Source organism: Buteo buteo, chromosome Z, assembly GCF_964188355.1.
Source record: "Buteo buteo chromosome Z, bButBut1.hap1.1, whole genome shotgun sequence".
Lineage (NCBI taxonomy): Eukaryota > Metazoa > Chordata > Aves > Accipitriformes > Accipitridae > Buteo > Buteo buteo.
In genome coordinates, this window is record NC_134204.1 from 23,678,451 (window position 1) to 23,702,794 (window position 24,344).

The window sequence follows — 24,344 nt, forward strand, 5'->3', positions numbered from 1 at the left end:
TTGTGTGGTTGTTGCTACAAAGGCATTAACTGTAAAAGAACAGTTGTATTATTGCACTTGGTTCCAAGTATTGTACCACCAAAAAAGATACTGAAAAATTGGATACAAATGGACAAAACCCCCCAAACTAGCAGAAGACTAGGTGAACTAATTTATTAGGAGATACTCGAAGATATGTCTAATTTAGGTAAGGAGTGGGATGGAAGGGTGGAATCTTAAGTATTTAAAGATGGTGAGTGAAAGGAATGAAGGATACCTTTACTGTGAAACAGCCATTTACAACTGAAGAGTAACAGAAGAGACTTTAGAAACACTTTACTTTGAATATAATGAAATCTAACAGCAGTAAAAGAGTGTTGTACCTGAGCATGTAATTTCATCCCAAAGTTAAAAGCATTTATTATATCTCACTTAGTTCACTTAGTAATTTTTTGTGTATTGGCCTGAATTTTCATCAGTGCAATAGAGCTGTCAACATGCAAGACAGTCTGCTAAATGTATTACAGTTTACCTATTCCACATTGGTTTACATATAAGAATTGCATATATTTAAAACAGCAACTATCAGGAAATTAATGTGTACGTAGCAGAAGATTTTTCCATTGTTCTCTCTGTCCTCTTGGGGATGTGGGATGGAGAGTGAGTTGTGTCATGCGGTATCAGGTATGTCTATGGAGATGGTGCAGACACTTGTACAGTGTCTGCCTATGCTCTGAGCTGGCTGCATTAGGAAAAAATGCTAGTTCAGAGGCTATGTAACTGACATGATTCTGAGCTTGATTAATAAATACTGCATCTCAGCCAAAACATAGAAGGAGAAAATAGCAGGAGAAATTCACTGAAGACCATAGAACTGTGAGAATAAGGCTTAGGTCATACTGGACTTTTTGTAGGATCGGGGCTAATTCTGAGAGGATGCTAATGAATGGGTGGCAGCACAACACATCTATTTTACATCCACTGGCAGATCTTTATTAGTATTGGTGTCACATTTAGTATCACTACTTCAAATTGTTTGTGATACATATTATGCCTACCTGATTTTTTTCTGTTTTCAGAGGTTACATTAATTAAGGAGGATTGGGGTTTGAAAATTTAGGTGTTTACATTGTTTCAAGAGGACAGAGAATAAAACTAATTCCCTCCATACATGTTTGATTATAACCGGCCTTCCAATTTGTGAATAAGGTTGTTGACTATGCCAGACTGCTGTCAAGACCTTACTTTAAATAAGATGTTTTTCTTTTTTGTGACATTTGCTGTAGTGATGCCAGAAATTACATCAAACACTATAATTTGAGTGCTGGATTACTTCAGCATTTTGAAGAACTTAATCAAGTATTTGAAAAAGATACACTTTTCAAAGTTCTATAGTGTAAACCTGTGAATATACTTCAGTAAAGTTTGCTTTAGACCAAGACCATCTACCCAGTTGTTTAACTGTATGTCGGTTTTAAATAGTAGTAGTATTTAAGAAGTAGTATTATAGTTTTTCTTGTTAGAACATTTTTGTAAACTGTCTGATAATCTGTGGATGATGAAATTTAATTGTCACACATGAGACAACAGAAAAGCTACAAAATACTCTCTGAGCAGAGAAACCTAACTAATGTAAAAACCAACATTCAAGTCTAAGAATTCTACTGAGGCGTGAAGTATTTTCTGGTTTGTTTTTAATTGTAGTATGGTAATCAAATGATTGACGTGTTTAGAAAACTCTCAAAACTTAGCAAGGATGCCAGTTTAAGATTATGTTTTATTTGTGTTTTATTATTAAATTCGGGTAATATCAGTGACACTTAAAGATTTAAGTCCTGTCTTACATGGAAAGATGCTTTCTTGAAGTCTGTGGCTTTAACAGAATTGTGCACCCTTGACAACATAATGAAAACAACAAAATCCAAATTTTGGTAGTTTAGGAATTATGCAGCATAACGCATTAAGTATGAAGATGTTGCAGTATATACAGCATAGCTGCATTGTATCGAAGTATGCATCTTGAGTGTGTCACTTTTGCAAACCTTTATGTTTTCTTCCACTATTTAATTTTTTTTTCTCATTTAATTTCATAAAATAATACCCAGCATCCCTATTCAGTCTCTTCCCTGCTAAAGTGAATGCTTTTTCCTCTTGTCTCTCTGTCTGCAAAAGAAAAGAGGACAAAATCCTCACTGTAAGCCAGTTTTTATTTTAGTAGTAATGTTAAGCATGTGCTCAAAATCAACTGACATTAGAAAATTAACCACATTTTAGACTGGGACTATGTGCCTAAAAGCTACCAAAGTTCAGAAAAGATTCACTAAAAACTTCCACTACACATATTAAAGTTTACGCTGTTTTACAAATCAGTGGGCTCTGCTCTTTCAAAGAAATGTTTTGAAGCCCTAGGAATTACTTCTAAGATTTTATTATTTATGTTGGCTAAATGAACTAGTAAGTTTGCTCTAGAACTGTTGGTTTTTTTCACTGTAGCACAGTAATCAGTCCAACCCTGGAAGCTCATTCTATAAGCAAATCTATTTAGTTATTCACAGTTACTAAATATTTCCTGACTCTTACCTAACTTGTAAGCAAACAGTAGCTCTTCAGGAACTTAGGCAGGCCAGAGCTATAGTAACAGTAACTGAATAGTAGTTAGAGGTGCAAAGAAAACCACAACTAGAAGTAGTCCTAAACAAAAATATACTGGAGAGTGTTATAAATTCTTTCAGGCATAACATTATTTCATATTGTATTTTCTGGTATATTCATTTTTATACTACTTTACAGTAAGTTAATGTTTTGATTTTCATAGACATAGTATTTAATGCTGGAAGAAAATTTTTTTCCTGGATTCTGGAAGAAGTGTGTTACCTGTTACTCCTTATTGTAGGAGGTGGCTTTATGTTCTCCATCTGTCACTTCTGATAGGAATTCTATTTTAATTCATGAAATATTAAGGCATATCAGAATTTCTTTTGTAATTCATAAGGGTTTTGTTTGGTTTGGAACAAAAATAGTTTTTCTTGTCAAGATTTGAATCTCATTAAGATTTTTGAACCCAGTACTGCATATCTCCATAATTCCAGAAGAATGCAATATAAACTGAATATTGATGAATAGCTGAAAGTGGAATGTACCACACAAATACAGTAATGTGTTTTAGGCCTCTTATTTTAACGCAGATAAACAGTGAGTCATTACTTCTTTCATTTCAGACAAGGAGTTGTCCAGGGTTTTTCAGTTTTTTGTTTTTCCCTTTGGTATTTAGTCTAGCTATATCATGCATTTCTTGAAATTTCTGCCCATTCTATCAAATGAGATGTGTCATCTGAGTTGCTAAAGAATGTATTTGAGATACTGACAGAAGTTAATGGCTCCACCACACTTAAAACATATACAAACCCTGCTAAATAAACTGGGGTGCCTTTTCATACAGATTTCTTTGTATACTCTCCTTGTTATCTTACTGTGGTTCTGCATGAACTCATGATTATATATACAAAGTGTGTTACAAGTGTTAATGGGATTACTTTTGTGAAGTTCAGCATATCAGGAATGTTTTGTAATGTAAGATACTTAAGTCTATTTCTGTAAAAATCTTCATGCTAGCTGTGCCTCATCAAAGAAAAAACACAAACTAAAATTCTTTCATAGATCCTTGTCAGCACTGTAAGCTCTTTCTTTTTTATGGTGACATTAAACCTTCAGAAAGAGCATGTATTTTTCTATGTCACAATACGTATTGTTTCTACCCTTCTGAAGATTAGTGTATTTCTGGTAATACTTTCAGCAAGCCAAACTGCTTCTTTTTCTGACAGATGTTTTATGTGCTGCTTCATTATCTCTTTCTTAAAGCAGAAACAAAATCTCTACATTTTATACAGATTCTACCTCCTTTATCACAAGGACAGTCATTCTTACCAGGTTTGTCAAGACTGATACAAATAACAATGATAGATTAGCAAAGTTCATACTGTGGAAAATTCTATGCATACTGTCAGAAATACATTTGTCTCAAATTGTACCTTACCTGTGCCACAACTGGTGTACATGCTAAGCCAAAGTTAGCCCACCTGCAATGATAGAAATGAAGCCTAGTCTTTAAGGCCAGTATGATGTGAGCATAAGCAGTGGTTGTACTTTTCTGATGTACCACAGTCAGCAGGCCTAGAACTCCTACTTCTTTCTTTTCATAAAGTAGAAGATAAAATTCAGTTGCAGTTTCCGAAATAGAGCATGTCTGATGCAACTTTTGTTGAGTGTTTATTATGCTATTAAATTTACCAGGTGCTATAGGAATTGAGCTTAAAACTATCAAGCTTTCTCTTCTGCTCCACGTCCTATTTAGGGATTGATCCAAACCCATCCAGATTTCAGTTCGGTTCAACACTCTTGGATCAAGTTCTCATGTCTTTGTTATACTTCTGCGATTTTGTCGTTAAAAACTGACATCATTTGAACTGTTCCTAATTTAAGTGTGAGCAAAATAAACCCTTCTGTATTTTTTTTAAATCAATCTCTTCCTTTCTGGTTTAAAGACTTCTGACTCTCCTCTTTAGTTTCAAGCTATCTTTGGAAACCATGTCCCAAACCCAAAGTTTTAGGTTATATTACACCATCAGGTTGGCATCTGTTACTCCTTAAAGGAATATTTCAGGATAGAAGAATCTATCTGAAAGAAAATAAATTACTTAAATGCTAAAGTTTTTGTCATGCTAGGATGAAGGATCTCTTGGCAGTAACTCAAGCTAGCTGAGGTAAGTAGCAACATACTTAAAAATGCTGTTAAAAGTAGGATGAAGTGTATTTTCAGTAAGGAAGGTTGTCTTTTTCTTTTTTTTTTTCCGCCTCACCTTTCTTACTGACAGAATGTACACAGCAACTTGTTCAAACTAAGGAAAAAAAAAATCTTTCTTTGCCTGATGCTATTTACAGTTTGTGATGAGATGCCTCTAGGGCACAAGTGTGCAAGATCCCTGTAACTTAAACTAGTATCTTCTGCATCCTGCAATATTTAAATAAGGTATTTAATTGTTGTTTCACTGCTGTGCATCCATGTCATGTTTCGTTCATTTTTGTCTGAGTATATTGTCTTAGATTAAGGAGTTTGGAGCTTAAATATTTTAATACCAGTGTAATGATCCTTATACTTTTGCTGGATCAGTAAGCTGGACCTAAGTTTGCCAAGCTTGATGTGAAGGTCAAGTCCATCATACGGTGCTGTGGTTCCTCTTTTTTGCAACTCTATTGCAAAAGATTTGGAGGAGCTCTGGGAAGCTGACTGGGAGATATGAAGTAGTAGCCAGCAATCTGTTTTTACATTTTAAAAGGTTTTTTACATTTTAAAAGGCTTCTTCCCAGTGACAAATCTCTCTTCCAGATGTTTTCTTTTGCTTGCTAATTACCTCAGTTTATTCATGCAGACATGAAATAATTTTATCAAAGAAATGCTACTAATCAAAACTGAGTATTTTATTTATATTAAGAAATAGACACTGTTTGTGGTTTTTAAATGATCTTTGGGAGTTTTCAGAAGTTTTAAAATGTGTTAGAAACCCATTGACTTAGGGGCTCTTGAAAATCCTTCCTGTTGTATTACTTGCTTTTAATGTGGAGTAATAGGTTGTAAGACCTCATGGAGAAATACAAGCATGTCTTTAAGTCATTTTAATGAAAGGTGCAGAAATACGATGCATACAAGTCCATAACTGTTTTGGTTGACTCACTCTGAAGTTAGTTCAGGTGGATCTGATTATCTTTTGTCTGGCTTATGAAAAGGATTTCCTAGGAGGCAGAGAGAATGAAGTTGAGGATTAGAAAAAATCTGACAGGCAAAGACCCAAGAAAAGAGTAATCTCAAGAGAAGTCTTAAACCGAAACTTAAATTATTTGTGTTAAAAGTGACAACTATATAAGTGTGCTAAAAATACACAAACACACAACTGCAGGGGAATTTAACCTATTTGTATGAGAATTATATTCGAGCTGTACTAGATTAAACTCAAATCTTAGTCAAAAGACATGTATGACTAAGGATCACATCTTTAAATTCAGCATGTGTATATCAAAGGTTGGATCACAGGTCTAAATGTTTATGGCCAGCTTGAGACTGGCATTTTCATAAGTTTTCACAAACACTCTTCTCAGTTCTTTTGCTTGTCATAGTGTAGAATTATACTTATCATTGGGTAAATGGGCTTCATTTCAAAGCGCCCCTGTAGGTAAATGTCACCTGAAAGGTTGTTTTCTGTAAGAAAGCTGGTGGGTTTGTAGTTCAAGTTATTTATCTAGAGGGTAAATGTTAGTAAAACAAGGCAGTATGTTGTTTCCACAGTCAACAAGTTTGACTGGTTACATGCATTTATTCAATAACTAGTGTTTGGTCTTCACAAGGGGTTAGTCTTGAATTAAGAATGGGGGTTTTTATTAGTAGAAGAGACTGAGATAATAGGGGGAAAGTCAGAGCTGAGCTATTATGATTTGTAGTTTTATACTGTACTTTATTATTCTCTTAAGTTCATCTGATATTATGGTGCATGAGATCTTATGGCAGATTTGATTTCATTCATTAAGCTGTTTTATCATCTCTAAATGTCTGTATATATGCATTTATCTTTTTTGGTCATTCTAGAAGATGGCTTTTCTCTTTCTTTATCTTGCTAGTACCTGTAATCCTCTGTTCTTCATTATATCCAACATGTCAACTGGAAAACAGGAAAAAAACAGTTCTAAACAGTATTATGTATGTTTGATTGTTTTTCCTGATATTCTTTAAATACATACATGCAACATATAAATTATGATAAAAAGAAATAAGAGATTTTATTTATAGAAACATGTAAACAAATATTTTATATGTAGATATACCATTAGAAATGTATTTTCTCTTACTATGAAATGCTATGTTTATGAACTTTATAGAAAACTTTAGGCGAGAGAGAAATTTAGTTTGGAATCAGAAATTTTCTCAATATAGCTGTAAGCTGTTATCTAAAAAAAACTGGGGTTTGAGTTAGATTTACAGTTCATCAGTCTGTATATCCTGAAATTTGTTGAAACAACTTCCTCCATAAATATTTTCTGTTCATCATTTGCAATGGACATCTGGAGGTTTTATTCTTCTGTTCCTTATCAGGAATAACAATCCTGTAAACATGTGTAAATAAATTTCAAGTATATTAAATCAGTATGTGAAATGTCTTAATGTTATTCAAGAGGAAGAAAATTTGAAAGGATGGTGTTGATCAATTTTCAAATTGAGTTTTTGTCCTGTTAAATTATTCATTTGTCATGGCAGTGGATATTCTGCAGAGAAGAAGCTGTTAAAGAAAGACAAAGGAGAGTAGCTGTTGACTAGTCCAGATATTACTTTGTTACTACAGAGTTTTCTTCCTGATTAACAAGATGGACTCTGTTTAAAGTAAAAATGTTATGGGGTTTTTCCCCTATTGCAAGATCAAGGATTTGATTTGTGGCTACTTCAGCCTACAAAACAGGAAAACTGTGAATTTGTCTATAGGCAATATTTGTCTATATTTGTCTACCTGTAACAAATAGTCACAGAATATTAATACACATAACAGTTGAGCTCCTCCAAGAAAGACCTTCAGAAATGAAGGTAAACTTGTTAAAGGAATTTCAATAGTTTTCATTTCTCATCTTAACATCAATGTTTTAATTTCTGTTACCCTGCTATCCCCTTTCCCTTCCCCTCGGTAGTAAGATAAGATTGAAACAAAAGATTTTGGACTCGTCGTCTGCCCAGTACAGTGTTGTGTTTTTCATTTCAGCAAGTAGCAAATCATTCTACTTGCTGAGAAAGCAATATAGCTGAAACATTTTATGGAAGTGTTTTGCTTGGTATTTCAGAAGTCACAAGTTATCTCCAAAATCATACTAAATCATAAAACCAAGTTTAATTTCTTTAACCAAATATGTTTCCTTACTCAGAGGAGGAACCTGCTCCAAACAGTGTTGTTGAAGAATACCTGCAGGAGAAGAGAAAATATGAAGACAAGCGGAAGCAGCAGCCAAAGAAGGGGGTTTCTCGCGAAGATCAGGTAATAGTTTGACAACCTGGGGAAGAAAATTCCAGAAAAAGTTCTGAAAGTGTTTCTGTCTTCATTTGTGTAAAAAAAAAGTTTTAAAGTCCGTTATGTTTCATTTTCCATTAAAAGAATCTTATTATTTGTAAAAATAAATACGTACTTTTTGATCCCCTGTTTTGATTACCCAGGTAGACAGGTAAGTGAAGTTCAATGTGTATTTGAAAGTGCTATCAGTTTAGTCACTAAAATCTTCCATAATGAAATGTTACCCACAAAGAGGTATCCTTGATTACATTTACAAGAGTTTGCATTTCTCTACAGTGCTTTCCTTGGCTCTGCAGCTTGCCGTAAGATAACATTGGGACAGAAGTTTGCATACTTGGTATCTGTCCAAGCTGGGTTTTTTAACATTTTAAATTATGTTTTAAAGAGATTAAATTCATCCATACCTTTTGATGTTGTAAATGAACAGAAACAGTTTTTAACTGTACTGTAAAAAGAAAATCCTTTTTAAATATAATGAAAAGTACTTTTCAAAATTAGTTAGGACATATGTGGACTTCAGTATGCAAATATGAGCAAAGTAGAATTTGACATAAATATTTGTTTTTTTCTAAAATAGGAAAGTTTGAAACTGTGAAGTATATGAAACTGCCTGTTAGATGGAAAATACCATTAACTTAAAAGCGGTGCAGTACATCAAATGCATTGGTTTACAAGTGCATGTCAATTCACCTACAAAGATGTTCGTATTCAACTGTTGAAGCTAGAAGAGATTGGAAACTTGAGGCTTAGTAATTTCAAAGCAGTGGTTGGCAAACCTTTATACATACAGCAAGCTGATTTAGCTGTAAACTAAGAAGTTTGGAAACTTTTTACATTCAAAAGCCCATTAACTTCAAACCAAAGAATACTAAAGCTCTGTTGGTGGTGTGGGTCGAGGGACTTAAAACCACTTCTAATGAATTTATATCAGCCCTGTCCTGGGCATCATAGGAATACAAGGTGAGATGACAGGGATGTATATTTTAGTAGATCTCAATTTTTATTTATGTAACCCTGCTTGGAACTATTCAAAAGTAATTAATCAAATTCTTTGTAATCCATTTCACTTGCGGAGAGCCTCCTCTAGCCTTGCATCCCTCCTACCTGGTCCTACAGCATACCATTTTCCATCCTCTGTACAAGAGTTAAAGAAGAGGGGGAAAGGTATGTGTCTCCTTACAATACTAGATGTTGGAAGTCCTAACCTTATAATTCTACAGGGGTCAATTTATAAAGTTATTCAATCCACAGTACGGCATCTAATCACTGACTGCAAAAATGCCTACTAAAATATTTGGAAATTATTTCTATCACCAGTTCTATTCTATTCACAGGAATGCTGGCAGCAGACAAAATCAGGCAAGACACAAGGGTTTGTTTGGTCACAATTTCATGTAAAAAGGGTTAGTTTGTTTTCTTCTGATGGCCTAGGCAGAGATTTGCTGTCTCAGATGTTGTTAGTATGGCGTTTGTTTGCAATAGTATGGAAAGCTATAGAAGTTGAATGATTTGCAGGCCCAAATATCTTTGAAATTTTCCTCCCTCCCATCTTAAACAGAAGATTAAACAGAAAATAAGGAAAATAAATGCAAAAAAAACCTCCAAAACCTGCCTTTGGCAGTACTAAAATATGTTTTTGAAAGAATTCGAAAGCCAGGAAACTCCTAAAGTTAGGATTGCTCCCAGAAGGAAATCTGATTCCAGTGAACACTTCTGGTATTTCCTATTTCTGTTTTCTATTCTTGTTTAGTTTTTATTCTTTTAAATTTGGAAAACTTAACCAAACAAAACTAAACAGCCATACAGAGGTGTTTTACAACATAGGTGGCCAACCTATCACCTACAGATCAAATGTAGCCTGCCACGTAAATTCAGTCAAGCGCTTATTCCCTGATGCTTTCCTTTCCAAGAATGTCTCAAATGTCAGCAAAAAATAAGCTGTGGGCTGTGCAAATTATTCTTATGGTCTGCCCTTTTTTTGAAGAGCCCATCACAAGGCTCAGGCATATAATTCTTGTATAATCAAAATCTCATTCCAGGTGATCAGAAACAAGACCTGTGGTAAGATCTTCAGGTGTCACCTGAGATTTTGTGACTTCATTGTAGCTGAAAGACCGGGCAATGTCAGCTGGAGAAAAAAATACCAAATATAAATAAGTATGAGCTTAATGTATGCTGCGTAAGAACCTCTATCTGTAGAATTAGTTAAGGTGGTTCACTGTATTTGAGTCAAAAGCTTTGAATTATTTCAATGTCAGTACATAATTTAAAAGATCAGCAATGTAAAGTATATAAATATCAATCAAACTGGGTTTTCAAAGCTTGAATGATCTGTAATTTATACAATGGTTTGCTTTACAAGAAGAAAATAACAGGTTCAAACAGTAAAATTCATTGTCAGCAGTCAGTGTTGTTTAATCAGCTATTTTATTCTAGAAGTCGCCACAAGTTTTTGTTCCTTAAATATGCATTTTGTTTTCACTAGACAGGCAGACAAGTGCGCTCTCACACTTGTCACGCCTGCAGGGTGCTGTCCCTGCTTGCTCTTGCTGCCTCAACATTGCTGGCTTGCTCTCACTTGTTCTCTCTATGGGCACTCTTCAATGCATTCTCGCTTCCTCGTGCCCCCTGCCCCGGCCTCTAGTTCTCTCGCTTGCCTCTCTACAGTGTTTCACTTCTCTAAAACCATGTATTTAATTTCAGACACTGGCACTGTTGGATCGATTTAAATCAAAGTTAACCCAGGCAATTGAAGAAACTCCTGAAAATGAAGTTTCTGAACCTGAAGTAGATAATGACGAAGGATGGTGAGTTTTTTGGATTTGGATTTCTCTGTTTACTGCTGGAAATCCTACTGCACTAATATAGCCTCACTGCTAAGCCTATATTTAAGGAGTAGCAGAAGCACCAAATGTAAAGACAGCTGCTGCAGCAGGCAGGAGTCAGCTAAAATGCACTGGTTTAGCTCTCTGGAAAATAAGGAGGGAGAGCAGAAGACATTTTGCTCTGTATAGTTATAAGTCCTACTAAAACTCTGAGTTTGGGGGTGGTAAGTATTTTAAAGACTGATAGATGAGATGAAGGTAGGCTGATAGACTCATCTGAAGTGTAGGGTGACCCCAAAGAAGTGGGATAGCAATAGAGTTGGTAAAGCACTGCGGAAGTTATGACCTCAACACCTCCTGGTCAAGGAAGCAACTTGTGCTGTGTTGTCTCATGTTCATCTTCCATCCTAAGAACCCACCTTAGTAGGGAAAGGCAGTAAAAATCAATATGGTTTGAAGTGTGATCCTGAAGTCTTAGACTGCAGGCTGGTAAATGATAATAAAAATACCTGCATAAAATTTCTAGAAAAAAAAGCAAAAAAAACCATATCAAAAATGTTTTGTAAGGACAGACATCTTTTTTTATAAGGCGAGCAATAGTCCTGGTCTAATAAAATAGACTGTCTCTGACTACAACTTTTTCCTTAGTTGTATGCATAAGCTACAGCAAAACTGCCACTAAAATAGGAGTTTTAACAAAGTTCTTGGCAAGTGTTTTAAGACAACTAATATTTCTGTATCTCAGATAACTTAAAATTATTAAATGGAAGTATGTCAGGTATACCCTTATGATCTTCCTAAAGACTCCCTTCTTGGGAGGGGGAAACCAATAGGATACCTATCTGCCCCAAAATCTCCAATTTCTTACTATTTCTTCAAAATTCTTACTAGCACCAGTAACTAGACCTGAAAAGAATTTAATTACAATAAGGAGAAAAACTAAAATGTACAAACATGTACATTAGACACCCTTTTTAAATAGAAAATAAATGATGTAACTAAAAGTCATTAAAGCATCTTGCATCTGTTTTGAGAGGACTCATACAAAACTGTAAGATAACTATGTTAATGAAGTAGTTTTTCTCAGATGAGAAGACAGTTAGCATTGGTAGGAAATGCAGACTGTCTAAATCACTTAGTTATTTTTACTGTCATTCTACAAATGAAAAAGATGTGCACACTGAAGTAAGAAAAGACACCATAAAAAAGACTTGAGGGAAGATTATATATGGAAGAAAAAATGGTTTTTACATCTTAACTCACTTTTTTTTTTTCCACATGTTGATAAATGAAATTCTTCAACTATCTGTAAGTTACACATCAAGTTACAGTAAGCGATTTTATAAAAATGGGGGGCTTTATATATTTAATCAGAAGATCTTAAGACTATTTGAAGATACATTCCATAAAAAAAAAAAAAAAAAAAAAAATCATAGGTCATGAAAGGTAAGCTGAATTGCAAATTCTGAGACCAGTTGTGTTAATGAGACTAAAATTTTAGATCACTCTTAGTAACTTTTCCTTTCTTGTTTGTATCACATACATAATGAATGCATGTATTTTAATTTAGTAAGATAAAGCTACACAGCTTGTGCAACTTTACCATCACACCTTCTTGCTTTTCACTGAATCAAACTGAGACCTCACAAGGGAAATTCTAGGATTTGCAGAACATTTCAGACACATGTACTGCCAGAAAGAGTAACACTAGTAGTATAGCACTTAGTGTAGAACTCTCGCAGTTTATAAAACAACATTTTTACATAAGTAATGTGTAATGAATGCATTTATTTTTTCAGTGTTCCTTTGTGGGCATTAGTGTAGTCTGCTTTCATCTTAACAGATATCTTGGCATTTTCATTGCTGAAAATGAGCTTAAGTGTTACTAAGTAGGCTATTAAAAATCCTGTGATTCTTTCAAAATAATAGCAATTCAAACATTTGGCTTTTTATTTGATTGATTATATTCTTTACTTAAAATAATTGTATTATTTTCAAGGAAGAACTGAGCATTTCTCATAGCTTTAGAATCTAATCAAACCCTTTCTATCTCTGTTTCTCTCTGTCTCTCATTATTTATTGATTGATTGATTGTACCTAAGAAGACCAGAACATGGTATTTTAAAATATAAATGCAGGTTAGGTTTTTGAAGTGTAAGTTTTCTTTCTACTTCTAATGTTAATTCCATTATCTGGAAATACAGCCTTGCTTTCTTTGCTTATATTCTTTGGCCATTTTAACAGATAAATCAAAACGCAAGCATCTTGACTTTGGATTATTGTTTTTGAAGCAATAAAGAGAATAATTTCCTAAATCTTGCCCCTTTCAGGATAAGTCTCATTACTTACTTGCTATTATTTTAAGTTTTCTTTTGCCACCATCTATTTGGTTGCTTCTTCAAACCATTTAGTCTTCCTTCATTATCTTTTCCTATCTCAGGCTCTTTGAGGATTGAGGGATAACATACAGCATAAATTTTGAGTTCCTTGTATTTTACTGATATTTTGAGATCCTTCTGAGCTACCAATGTGCTTCTAAGTTCTCCAAGAATTTTAGAATAGACTATTTCAGTTGGAAGGGACCTATAACCATCATCTAGTCCAACTGCCTGACCAATTCAAGTTAAGGCGGGTTATTAAGGGTGTTGTCCAAATGCCTCTTAAACACTGACAGGCCTGGGGCATCGACCACCTCTCTAGGAAGCCTGTTCAGTGTTTTACCACCCTCTCAGTGAAGAAGTGCTTCCTAATGTCCAGTCTAAACCTCCCTTATGCAGCCTTTCCATGAACCTGAAGGACTGGTCTTCATGTCTGATATTTTCTTGTCACAGTAATATAATCAGTCTTTTAAAGACTTTTATAGAATCTGATCACTATCTTTCCTATTCCTTTCTGAGTAACTACTGACATCTAATTGTTGATAATTCTTTTCTCTCCAAGTAATTCATACTGCAAGGAGTGTTGCAATTTCAGATTATGAAGTTGTATTTTTGTTCAGAAAATAATATTGCATTCAGAATTGCACTAAAATGAAGACTTAGAATAATACGAAACTATATAATAGACTAATCATTAACATCATATTATTAATTTTGCAGTGCAGTAAATGTGCATGTTAACTTTACAGACAGATGAGACAGCCTATTTTCAAAGAATTTACTTTGAAGCTAAATAAATTGTGAAATGTGCCTGTTACACAAGTTGGCTATAAACATGTACAACATTAACAAAGCAATGAAGTCTTCTAAAAGCTATTAAAGATTGTTAGAATCACTTGGAAAGTTAAATTTCGTATTTTGGGATAAAAGTTTATGTTTTCAGTGTCTTTGTTGTACTGGACTGTTTGAGATAACTATAGTGACTTTACATTTTAAAATTCTTTCTTAATTCCAATCTACTCCTCAAAAGACAATAATTCTACTTTATTTGATTTTTATTAAATATAATTAATGTATGGCATGTGCATGCTTGATATGCACAAATTATGTGATTCCTCCAGGACATTTTTTAGGTCATGGTTGTTGTTTTTATGGGAAGTGAAAGCCTGCCAGTATGCTTTGCTCTACTGTCAGGGTCTGTTATCTGAGGTAAAAATGATTGCCTCTAAGACATTTTTATGTGTCCACATGAGTGGCCACACATTGAGGTATAATTTTCATTTTCTGTCAAGATAGAAACCATTACCAATTTGTTATGTTTTCTTTTATTTGGCAAACTTCTCTCTGCATATTTGGCTGAGCTGCTGTATTGGCATGGAGCACAGCAGACATTTGGGCACTTTTCAGCAGCATTCTACTTTTTATGCAAGAAAAAAAGAAGAAATATGACTCTATTGTAAACAGTGTGTATGGTGTTTGATAATTATTACCAGATTTTACTGTCTAAGAAGGCATCTGAGGAAGTGTTGTGAAGAGAGCTGAAGAGAAATGCATATTACTAAGTTTTAACATGAAATACCAGAATCTTTGCTGAGACATTCTTTTGCAAACTCTACTGCTATGTGAAAACTATTATATATATATCTGTCTGCAGCAATCAAAATCCAATCTCCCTTACAGAATTCAAAAGTATCAAAATAAACATGGTATGTACTACCAGAAAGGGTACTCATAACAATAAAAATGGCTGCAAACAAGTAGATGGACACATTTTTACAGCATCTGGGTACCTCAGGAAGACATGCTTGATCCTAGTTCTTCCAGGCGCAAGCATTATTGTCCCTATGGTTCCATATTGAGAACTATTGCTTCTGCTTTTCTTTTAATAATTTGTCAGATGTCTTCAGTACTATTTGATCATTAGTTGTTCTTTATTTGCTTACAGTCCAAATAAGAAAGAGTCAAATACATGAATTCATTCTTCTCTTTCACAAAGGTTGTACAGAGTGCAGCAGAGGTAGGTAGAGAAGATCTGGCAGAACTCAGTTGCTCATTCTGGGCTTAAAGTCTTACCCAAGAAGACATTCCCCCCAAAATGTAGATGAGATCCATCACAGTGGCAGTGAGGTGTCATTTGCTTAGAGACTAATAGTATGAAAACCAAATATGTCACAGCAGAAGACCCAGCTGGAATAATTCATCTACTTGGTACCTCCCATCTGCATTACTGGATAGGCCTGAATTTGAAAGTGAAAACACTGCACAGGCTACACTTTACACAGAACACTGCTGCTCCTCATCTTCTTTAGGACTTGGACTGCTGTATACATATAGTTGCATGCATGTGACACCAAGTCAGGTTGTAATGCCACTTCAGCGCTCTGATTATAATATCAAATAGTTACAGCTATGGTAAAACCAAATTTTCAGTCCAGAAAGTATTATGGCAACTACAGATAATGAAACTGATGTTGCAGATCCTGTGAACATGATGTAAAATATTTTCCATAGGGAGAATCCAGCTACAGGAGAAAAAAATTCAGATGCAATCAAGTATATTCAAAGATTGATTGCTTTAGCTAATCTGTGCAAAATATTCCTTGTCAAATAGGGTAAGAGTGATACTTAGTGCTGTCAGGCGCCCTCCCATCAAGTAATTCTGAGAGTTCTGAGTGGTTCATCTCTCTTTCAAAGTGTGAAAACTGAGACTAGATACAACACTCAGCTAAGTCTTTGTCAGCGTTGAGTGGAAGGATTACTTTATTTGTCGGTTTCTTTCATGCTTGTTTTCCAGCCCCTTCTAAGCCACAGATCTTCTCCTACTGAATGGTAACCTTCCTGAAACTGCTTTGGTTTGTAAACCAACTCCAGTACCATTCTTAAATTTAAAGCTTAATTGTCATGATCAAGTAACCCAAAACTCAAAAGGATTAGCACTCCATACCACTAAAAAAATAAATACTTTGCACATTAAACCAATCTGAGTCCTGATAAGTATGGTTTTACATTATTGTTACTTCTTCAGTTTGGATTTGATGGAAGATGCCCAATTCATCCTGCTGGACCTTCAATATTCAGTGAAGAAACTGGAATATTAACATGTCAAAGCTGTCCTTTACCAGATGAACATGATTATGTGAAGTGCATTTACACTATTGTTGCCACTAGGGAAGCAGCCAAAGTTTGTATCATCCTCAGGAGAGGGGTTTGGTCGATTATTAATCCCATCAATTCACAAGTCAGGGCTGCAAGTAGACCTCCAGTTGATTTTAGAGTTTGTGCTACAGTGGAGCACAGTAATTTTTCCTTCATTCTGCACCCAGCTAGAAGTTTAGGATTTCTTCTTCTGGATTCAGATCTCATCACTGGCCTCTATCTGTGCTCAGTAATGCACTCTACAGCCATTTAGAATTTGACTGTCAGTATGTAGCCAGCATGCTACATAGTTCATTTAATTACTAGTGTGTAATGCCAGTGCTTCATAAATGAACCACTGCAGTGTTTCCTGGGTGAAAAGTAAGTTGTTAGATGTGAACTACAAAGCCTCTTAATCTTTAAAAGAGATCAACTTTTCCTTCCCCATGGAACGCTGTCATAGCTGTAACTAAGCAACAAATGTAAATGAAACAGTCACTTAAGTATTTTTGGAGGATGTCTAGACTCTAAAACTTACTCTTTATATGAAATAACGTAAATCCATTCAGCTTTCAGATAGACTGTGGAACAAGAAAGAATGAGTAAAATGAGAATTTGGAATGAGGTGATAGTTGTTCACGTGCTTTTTCAGTGTAAAATTCTTATGGTTAGTTACCTTTGTTGAGTTTGAGCTATTCTAAATGTTGGTTAATTTGAGGGATAGGGAAAATAGGCATTTTTTTAAATCAAAGTGAGTAAGTCACTGCCTGAAGATACCTTTCAGCTTACAGTCAAAACATTGTTGTGAAAATTATGTGAGAGTAAAGGTCTTCCACCTCAAACAAAAAGGCATTTCGGATCTTGTTTAATAGATTGTTTCATGTGCATGTTGAGTAATTACTAATGTTGGCATGACTATTGTCATCTTAGTTATTTTTGACAGGCCTCATTTAAGATAGTGAGGATTAAAAACAATTCAAGTGGGAATTTAATGGCATTGTTCACTTAAATAGACTGTTTAAAATCTTGTGGCTCTTAGAAGGCTTTTAAAGATATCTTTTTCTTGGTCACAAAACATTATTGTGATTTGCACAGTGATGCTTTGCATAGACCTGATCATCTGATTATAGCAAAAAAAGGGGGGGGGGGGTGGGTCTGGTTTTATTAGTTTATTGCTTCTGTGGAAAAAATCCTCACTGAAGTTCAGTGCTGACCATTTAAAGTGCAGCCTGGTTTATATATGTCAAATTCTGTAATCTGTTCCCAGTTCTGAATTTTGCAAAACTACCACTGAGGCCAGTTAAATATTGTGACGACACTGGGTGCTAATGCTAAGCCCTTCTGCCAGGAAATTTATTGTAATTTGACTGTATAATTTTTTACCCAGTTTGTAGAGATAGTTATATTTTATTCCAGAACAAACGAAAAATAAATCTCTATATTCAATGAAGGTATTCTTTCTCCAGCATCATTAGTTATGTCCTTTTTCTTCTTTTAAAAATGTTTTTGTTGATAATACAAGGAAAAGTTCTCTCAGAATATTGCATTGGTTTCAGTGAGAAATGTGGTGCAGTTAGGAGTGGCAACACACAGGATTTCATTTATTTTGTATTCTCCCAGTAAAAGGCTTTGTGGATGAGAGAGATTTGGGTCTAAAAAAAAGTATCAAGGTACCACCTGTCCAATGTGTGTTGTAGAGAGTAGGCTAAAATTAGTTTGGGTTTGGGTATTTTTTTAATCGAAATAGCAATTTCAGAATCAGATAAATGTTGAAGTTAGCCAGACTGTTTTTACACTGCAAGATTTCATTTATGTTAAGAACTACATCATGATGCACACTGTTAGTATCTATTCCACATAAATTTGATAATGTCTTCCACATTTTATTTCCAGGATTTCCTATTTAATACAGCATCTACTATTGAACTTTGCATAGTGAAATTCGTCTGGATAAACAGCTTAAAATATTAGTTATATTTCTTTCATAAACCTACCTTTATATATGTTTTCTGAAGTGCAGTCTCTTTCTTTGCTGTAATACCTCAGACTGAGGATTATGAAATATGGCTTCCTCAAGATTAGCACCAGTCTCTGCAGATTCAGTTGCAGAAGCTTAACTGTGACAAACACAGTAAGCTCCTGAAAACTAAGCAGCTGTCTTTTTCACATGCTGATGCTAGCTTGGGGAATGAAAGAAAAAGTGCTGCTGTAATTTATGCCAGTGAGGCACAAAGATGGATTAAAGCCATTTTGCTCCCCTCCTCCCACCCAGACCTGAGCCAACGTTCCTCCACTAGTCTGGAAAAACTGGCTCTATAGTAGGTCTGTCCTGCTAAGGCCATTGATTTAGTCAACTACATTTGAAAAAAGTTGACAAAATACTTGATTGTTACAAAGGATAAATGAATGCCAGAGGTCTGTATTAGAAACACATTGGAAAGAGGGGTTTCTTTTCTGTTTGGCAAAAAATAAGTGTTTGGGTTTTAGTATTGCCACTAACATTTAAAGGAAAAAAGAAAGAAAAAAATCTTTTCTTGTCTCCAATTTTCTCTCCACCTTCACCCCTCTACTGCTAGAATGTGGTCAGACCTTGATATATAAATGCTAGCTGCTAGCCCACTGCTTCAGTCAGTAATTTTGTATTAACAAATTGTTCTTCTGCTGAAGTTGTATATTTATTGCTTCTAGCTGTTCAGCATGCCTGAGAAACTCGGAGCATTTGGGGTGGGTTTTTTGTTTGTTTATTTTTTGTTAATTCCTCCATGTCTAAGTTTATTTGGACTAGGCATCTGGGCCTCAAATCGACTACTGTTTGACTTAAATTCAGAGATGATCCATGCTTTACTCAAGGGATATCTAGTATTACATTTACTGTCTGAAAATCTTACATTTTATTTATTGCCAGCAAACCTAGTGAAGAACGAAGAAATAATCTTCTAAATCTTTAATAGCCTAGCTTAAGCTTCTAGTGTATTTACACACCTTTTCAAGCACCCGAACTTCATCTCATTCAATGACATGTTTAAAGAGTAAGAATCTGGACATAGTCAGAATGGGGAGAGGGAAGGAGGGACAAAAGAGAAAGGCAGGTGTCCAGGGAGTGTTGGATGTTACGAAAGTCTGAGTATTTTTGTGCTAGAAATGCTTTCCTCTCCTTCCCCTCACTCCAACTCTATGCTCTGGTGATACAATACTGCCTGACTGTTTGTGTTAACTTGGGGAGGCAATTTGCTGACTTTTAGGGTATCAGATATTGTGCAAGTATTGCCAGAGACAGGATGCGGGACTGGATGGATCATTGGTCTACTCCAGTATGGTGGTTCCCATGTCCTTATAGCAAATGCTGTGTAAAGTTTTTCTACACTGGTACTCTGTCAGGAACAACATATGGAATTGCATTATAGTCTTCCATACCAATCTACTCTACTAGGAGTAGTTGTCTATTTAAAGCACCCAGCTTCTTTAATCAAACTATTGAACATTTTTGTGAAGGGGACAAGGATATAGTGTAAATATACTATAAATGAATTGTTACTGAACAGATGCAACATAAAAATAGGATAACTGAATTTTTTATAGAAAAATATTTATTGCTTAAAATCATAACTCATCATGGTTTTACATATTTCTAATTCTAATGCTATGAGAACTAATTGCAGTTTCCCCCAGTGTTTTGATTATCTTTTGAATTGGATAAGCTTTTTTGTAGTTAAGTTGATTTTCCGTTTCTCTTGGAAGGTTACTTATAACTAAATCTTCTTTTAAGAGAAAAGAATATGCTTAGTACTATCTTGAACAATGGAATCATACTCTATTACATTAGTTTTCACCAAGAATAGTTTACTTTGTTAGCTTCACAAAAAACTGAAGTATCTTTTGGGTTTTTTTAACCTGGATATCCCATACATAGTGAAAAGATTAGTTTCTTAATATTTTTGTAGTGAATATTTTGGGGTAAAACTGAGCATATAGCATTTGAATAAAATATCTCAAAAAAGTACTATGTTAGAAATATCTGCAAAAGTTCTGTTCTGAGAGAAGATATAAACAGTTCATTCTTTGGCCTATAGAGGACCCACAACTTGCTGGTTATTCTGAAGAGTTTAAACCAATTTCTCCAGTACTTGTAATGCAGTTTCAAAGAGCAAATCAAAGTTAACAGAAGTGTACAGCCTGACTTTGTATAGTATTTTTAAAAGCATATTTTTATCAGTTTTGCTTGCTTAAAACTCAGGAGATTTTTGCTCACTGCAAGAGCAGCAATAATAAGTTACCTCCATTGTTAACATCCAAATGCTGAAATATTGTAGGCTAATAGTACTCCGTTCATCTGAAAGCTAGAAAATGCCACTTTCAGGTCTTGCAGAAATGAAATTAACCACAGGAGAGTGCTTGGGGGTGGGGGTATTTATAGCAATAGTGAAATCTTAAATTTCAGTCTAAAATCTGTGCTCTGTACCATATTCACTAATATGGATTGAAACAGTATTATTTTGGTGTAGAATTAAATACTTAACCTGTGAAATCGACTGCAATATGGCAAACATCTGTATTTATAGCAATTTTCTCAATACTCTTCTAAGCATCTTTTTATATTAGAAACTTCTATGGAATAACTAATGTTTTGAATTTGGCTAGACCTGAATAGCAAATCTTATTTCTCTTTTTAAGGAGCAAGTCAATAAATTGGAAAAACAAGGTTTTCTGAAGGCACAAAAAAATTGGAGAGACAAGTGGTCTGTCTCATCATTAGGAAAGGAGATAGGGAAAGAGGAACCAAGGAGTGTGGAATGGTGGAAACAAAGCAGTGAAACAATAAAAAGGGAAATCTCTGAGCAGTAACGATCACAGCAGAAACCTATGACCACAGATTATTACTAGGAGGCATTATAAACTTCGTTAAAGTGAAATCAAACCCCGTTTGGCAAACTAGGCTCAAACAGGAACAGCATGAGGTACAGTAGAAGGTTCAAATACCAAGTGCTACAGAAGATTACGGGCTTTTGTAGGTAATTTAGCATGACTCCAATACTATGAGGTAATGAGACAAAACATACTTAAGGAAGCTTGTTTCCTGCACACATCTTTTTTGTGATAGCAGTGAGAATTAAAGAGATGAATCCAGGTTTGAGGCTGTGTCTGTAGCAGTACTTATGCTATCAACCTTCATTGCTATAAGAATCAGAATCTACTTAATTACTTGGGAAAAAATATTTTTCTTTTCATTATCTGTAAGAGGGAGAAACTTGAATTACAGGACTACTTTATGTGAAAAGAGGGATGATGAGTTATCTCTCAGGAAAAGATAAACAAAGCTAGATGGTGAGATAGGGCAGACAGAAACCAGGGAACTTGCCTGCAAGAGCTGCGTTGCACAGAGCACTTAGTGATGGTTGCAGGTTTCATTAGAGACATAAACATATTTCCTCTATCCTGCTGCATTGTGTTTACAAAATTATTTGTAAAGCTCTTGGACACTCTTATGCAAGGAATGGTGACAGCAGCCTGAGCCAAGAGCCTTGTTTTTGTTGTAGCATCTCAATTCTGAAACAAGGTGGAAACAAGATTAGATGTTATTAACGTATTTCCTCTTTAAAAATTCCCATTGTTTTATGGTTTTGACATTCTTTTTGTCTTGTTCGTAGCCTTGTTCTCTTGCCTTGATTCAAAATTTTTGTTTGTTTTCAATTGTCATTTAACATTTTTCTTCACTTTATTTACATTTTGGTCAGTCTCTCTTTCTCTGTTTTCGTTTCTCATTCCTGTCCTTTTTTTAGTCTTTACCTTCCTCAATTTATTTTTCTTTTTGGTCTCTCAACTGTCTCTCCTCTTCCTGTGCCACCCGCTACTCTGCTGGAAGTGAAAAGAGTGCCAGTGAGTTCATTCTTCAAAAACAGCCAACATTTTTTTTCTTTCGGAGAGAGATCTCATTTGCTTTGACCTGTGGATTCACTCATCTGTTTTCTCATCTGTTCACATGAGCTACATTTCTATCCACTGCTTAGGTATCATGAGGGCGATGGGAGGAAAGTGTTATAATGTTTCCTACATTAATGTTTATAGTTTAACATACACATTTACAATGTTTGAAGGAAAATGTTAGCAGCAAATAGAATATAATTTAAGGAAAGCAGTAGTGCTTGAGTCCTCTCATTTTTCTTTGAAGTATATGGTACATTGGTGATAATTGAGTAAAGTAGGTAGCATTTTACTTGCAAGCGACGTTGAACTTGGAAACAAATTATAGTACTAGCAGTTATGGTCCACATTGGTCTCTCTTTTTTTAGACAGCCAGCCTGTACAATTGTTGTGGTTTAACCCCAGCCAGCAACTAAGCACCACGCAGCCGCTCACTCACTCCCCCCCCCCCCACCAGTGGGATGGGGGAGAAAATCAGGAAAAGAAGTAAAACTCCTGGGTTGAGATAAGAACGGTTTAATAGAACAGAAAAGAAGAAACTAATAATGATAATGATAACACTAATAAAATGACAGCAGTAGTAATAGAAGGATTGAAATGTACAAATGATGCGCAGGGCAATTGCTCACCACCCGCCGACCGACACCCAGCCAGTCCCCGAGCGGCGATTCCCTGCCCCCCCTTCCCAGTTCCTAAACTAGATGGGACGTCACATGGTATGGAATACACCGTTGGCCAGTTTGGGTCAGGTGCCCTGGCTGGGCATGAGAAGCTGAAAAATCCTTGACTATAGTCTAAACACTACTGAAAACATCAGTGTTATCAACATTCTTCACATACTGAACTCAAAACATAGCACTGTACCAGCTACTAGGAAGACAGTTAATTCTATCCCAGCTGAAACCAGGACAACAATGTAAGAAGCAGCACTGAATTTCTTGACACAGATACTTACTCCTGCTTTGTTCCTTTTAAGCATCCTGATGGAGATAACCAATAACTTTCATAAAATGTAGCAATAATTTGCAAAATCCTGATACTGTAAATTTTATAGCAACATGATTAGTTGCTTAATTAATTTTATCTGCATTTAGAAGTTGTATGTAATTTTTGCTCATGTTCTGAGCACCGGTTTAGGTGTAATGTCTGTAAGTAGTGCATTTTTAGTAACATACAATTCTGCATCTGGAAAGTGAAAAGCTGTGTGTTACTTTTTCTTCGTGCCTATTGATTGCAGAAACAAAGGATATATCACCAGCTGCCATAACTTATGCAGGCCCCTCCAAATGAATCCTGGCTAAAACTGCTTGAGAAGTTACTGCCTTTCTGCCAAAAGCTACTACCCTCACAACAAAGTCAGCAAAATATAACTTTTGTCCACACTTGTTGATGATGTACTGCAAAGCTCAGCTGTTTAAAATGCTGACATACATGAGCTCAAGATAATGTCCCAGGCTTTCCACTGAAATGGTGGAGGCACCAGAGGGCATGCTGTGTAGAGTCACTTGTGCAAGGAAGGTTGAATGGGCAGCAGGTGAGCATCATCTGTCTCCTGAATAAACTGGTTGAGTTTGCCTGAAGAGCACTTTGTAGCTGGAGTTCATTCTTTGAAGCACAGTTGGCAAATACGGTGTTGCCTCTGCTAGACTATTGGACACACAGCTTAATCATACTGTAATAGTTCTCGAATGCTTTCTGGTGCACTGGAGTTTCTTTCTTAGCTTCAGTTGTAGCCAACATTCTCCCACTTGTTACCCCCTAGAAAGTAATCAAGCTGATCACCAAGGTAATGTGTTAGTTACCACAGCTTAAGGACATACAGGAGCTACTCTGCTAGTAACTGTGAAGAAGCAGTCTTGTTTGCTGACTGTTGCAAAAATTGTTATCTGAGAACATCACTAGGCCAGGAGAGTATCCATGTAGCTTTGAAATCCTGCGCTGTCTCTGAAACTGTCTTAAAAGAATTCAGGTATTTCAGTCTAATGTTTCAAGACATTTCATTTTTGGAAACA

General features: G+C 35.3%; 1 protein-coding gene across 7 annotated transcripts in view; it reads left to right on the top strand.

Moving 5' to 3' along the window:
* CWC27 (CWC27 spliceosome associated cyclophilin) overlaps positions 1-24,344 on the top strand; it is a 119,264-nt gene that overhangs the window by 90,448 nt on the left and 4,472 nt on the right. Inside the window, exons 12-15 of one of the 7 annotated variants that reach the window (XR_012649009.1) lie at positions 7,933-8,042; positions 9,410-9,478; positions 10,115-10,232; positions 10,779-10,882. Coding sequence is in view for 2 of the 7 variants with exons in the window: in XM_075020752.1 (XP_074876853.1) it covers positions 7,933-8,042; positions 9,410-9,583 (284 nt within the window). In the remaining 5 variants the exon portion in view is untranslated. Of the gene's footprint in view, positions 1-7,932; positions 8,043-8,652; positions 9,240-9,409; positions 10,233-10,778; positions 10,883-24,344 lie in introns of those variants that run through there. The other 6 variants (XR_012649010.1, XR_012649012.1, XR_012649011.1 and 3 more) reach the window with 6 other exon arrangements.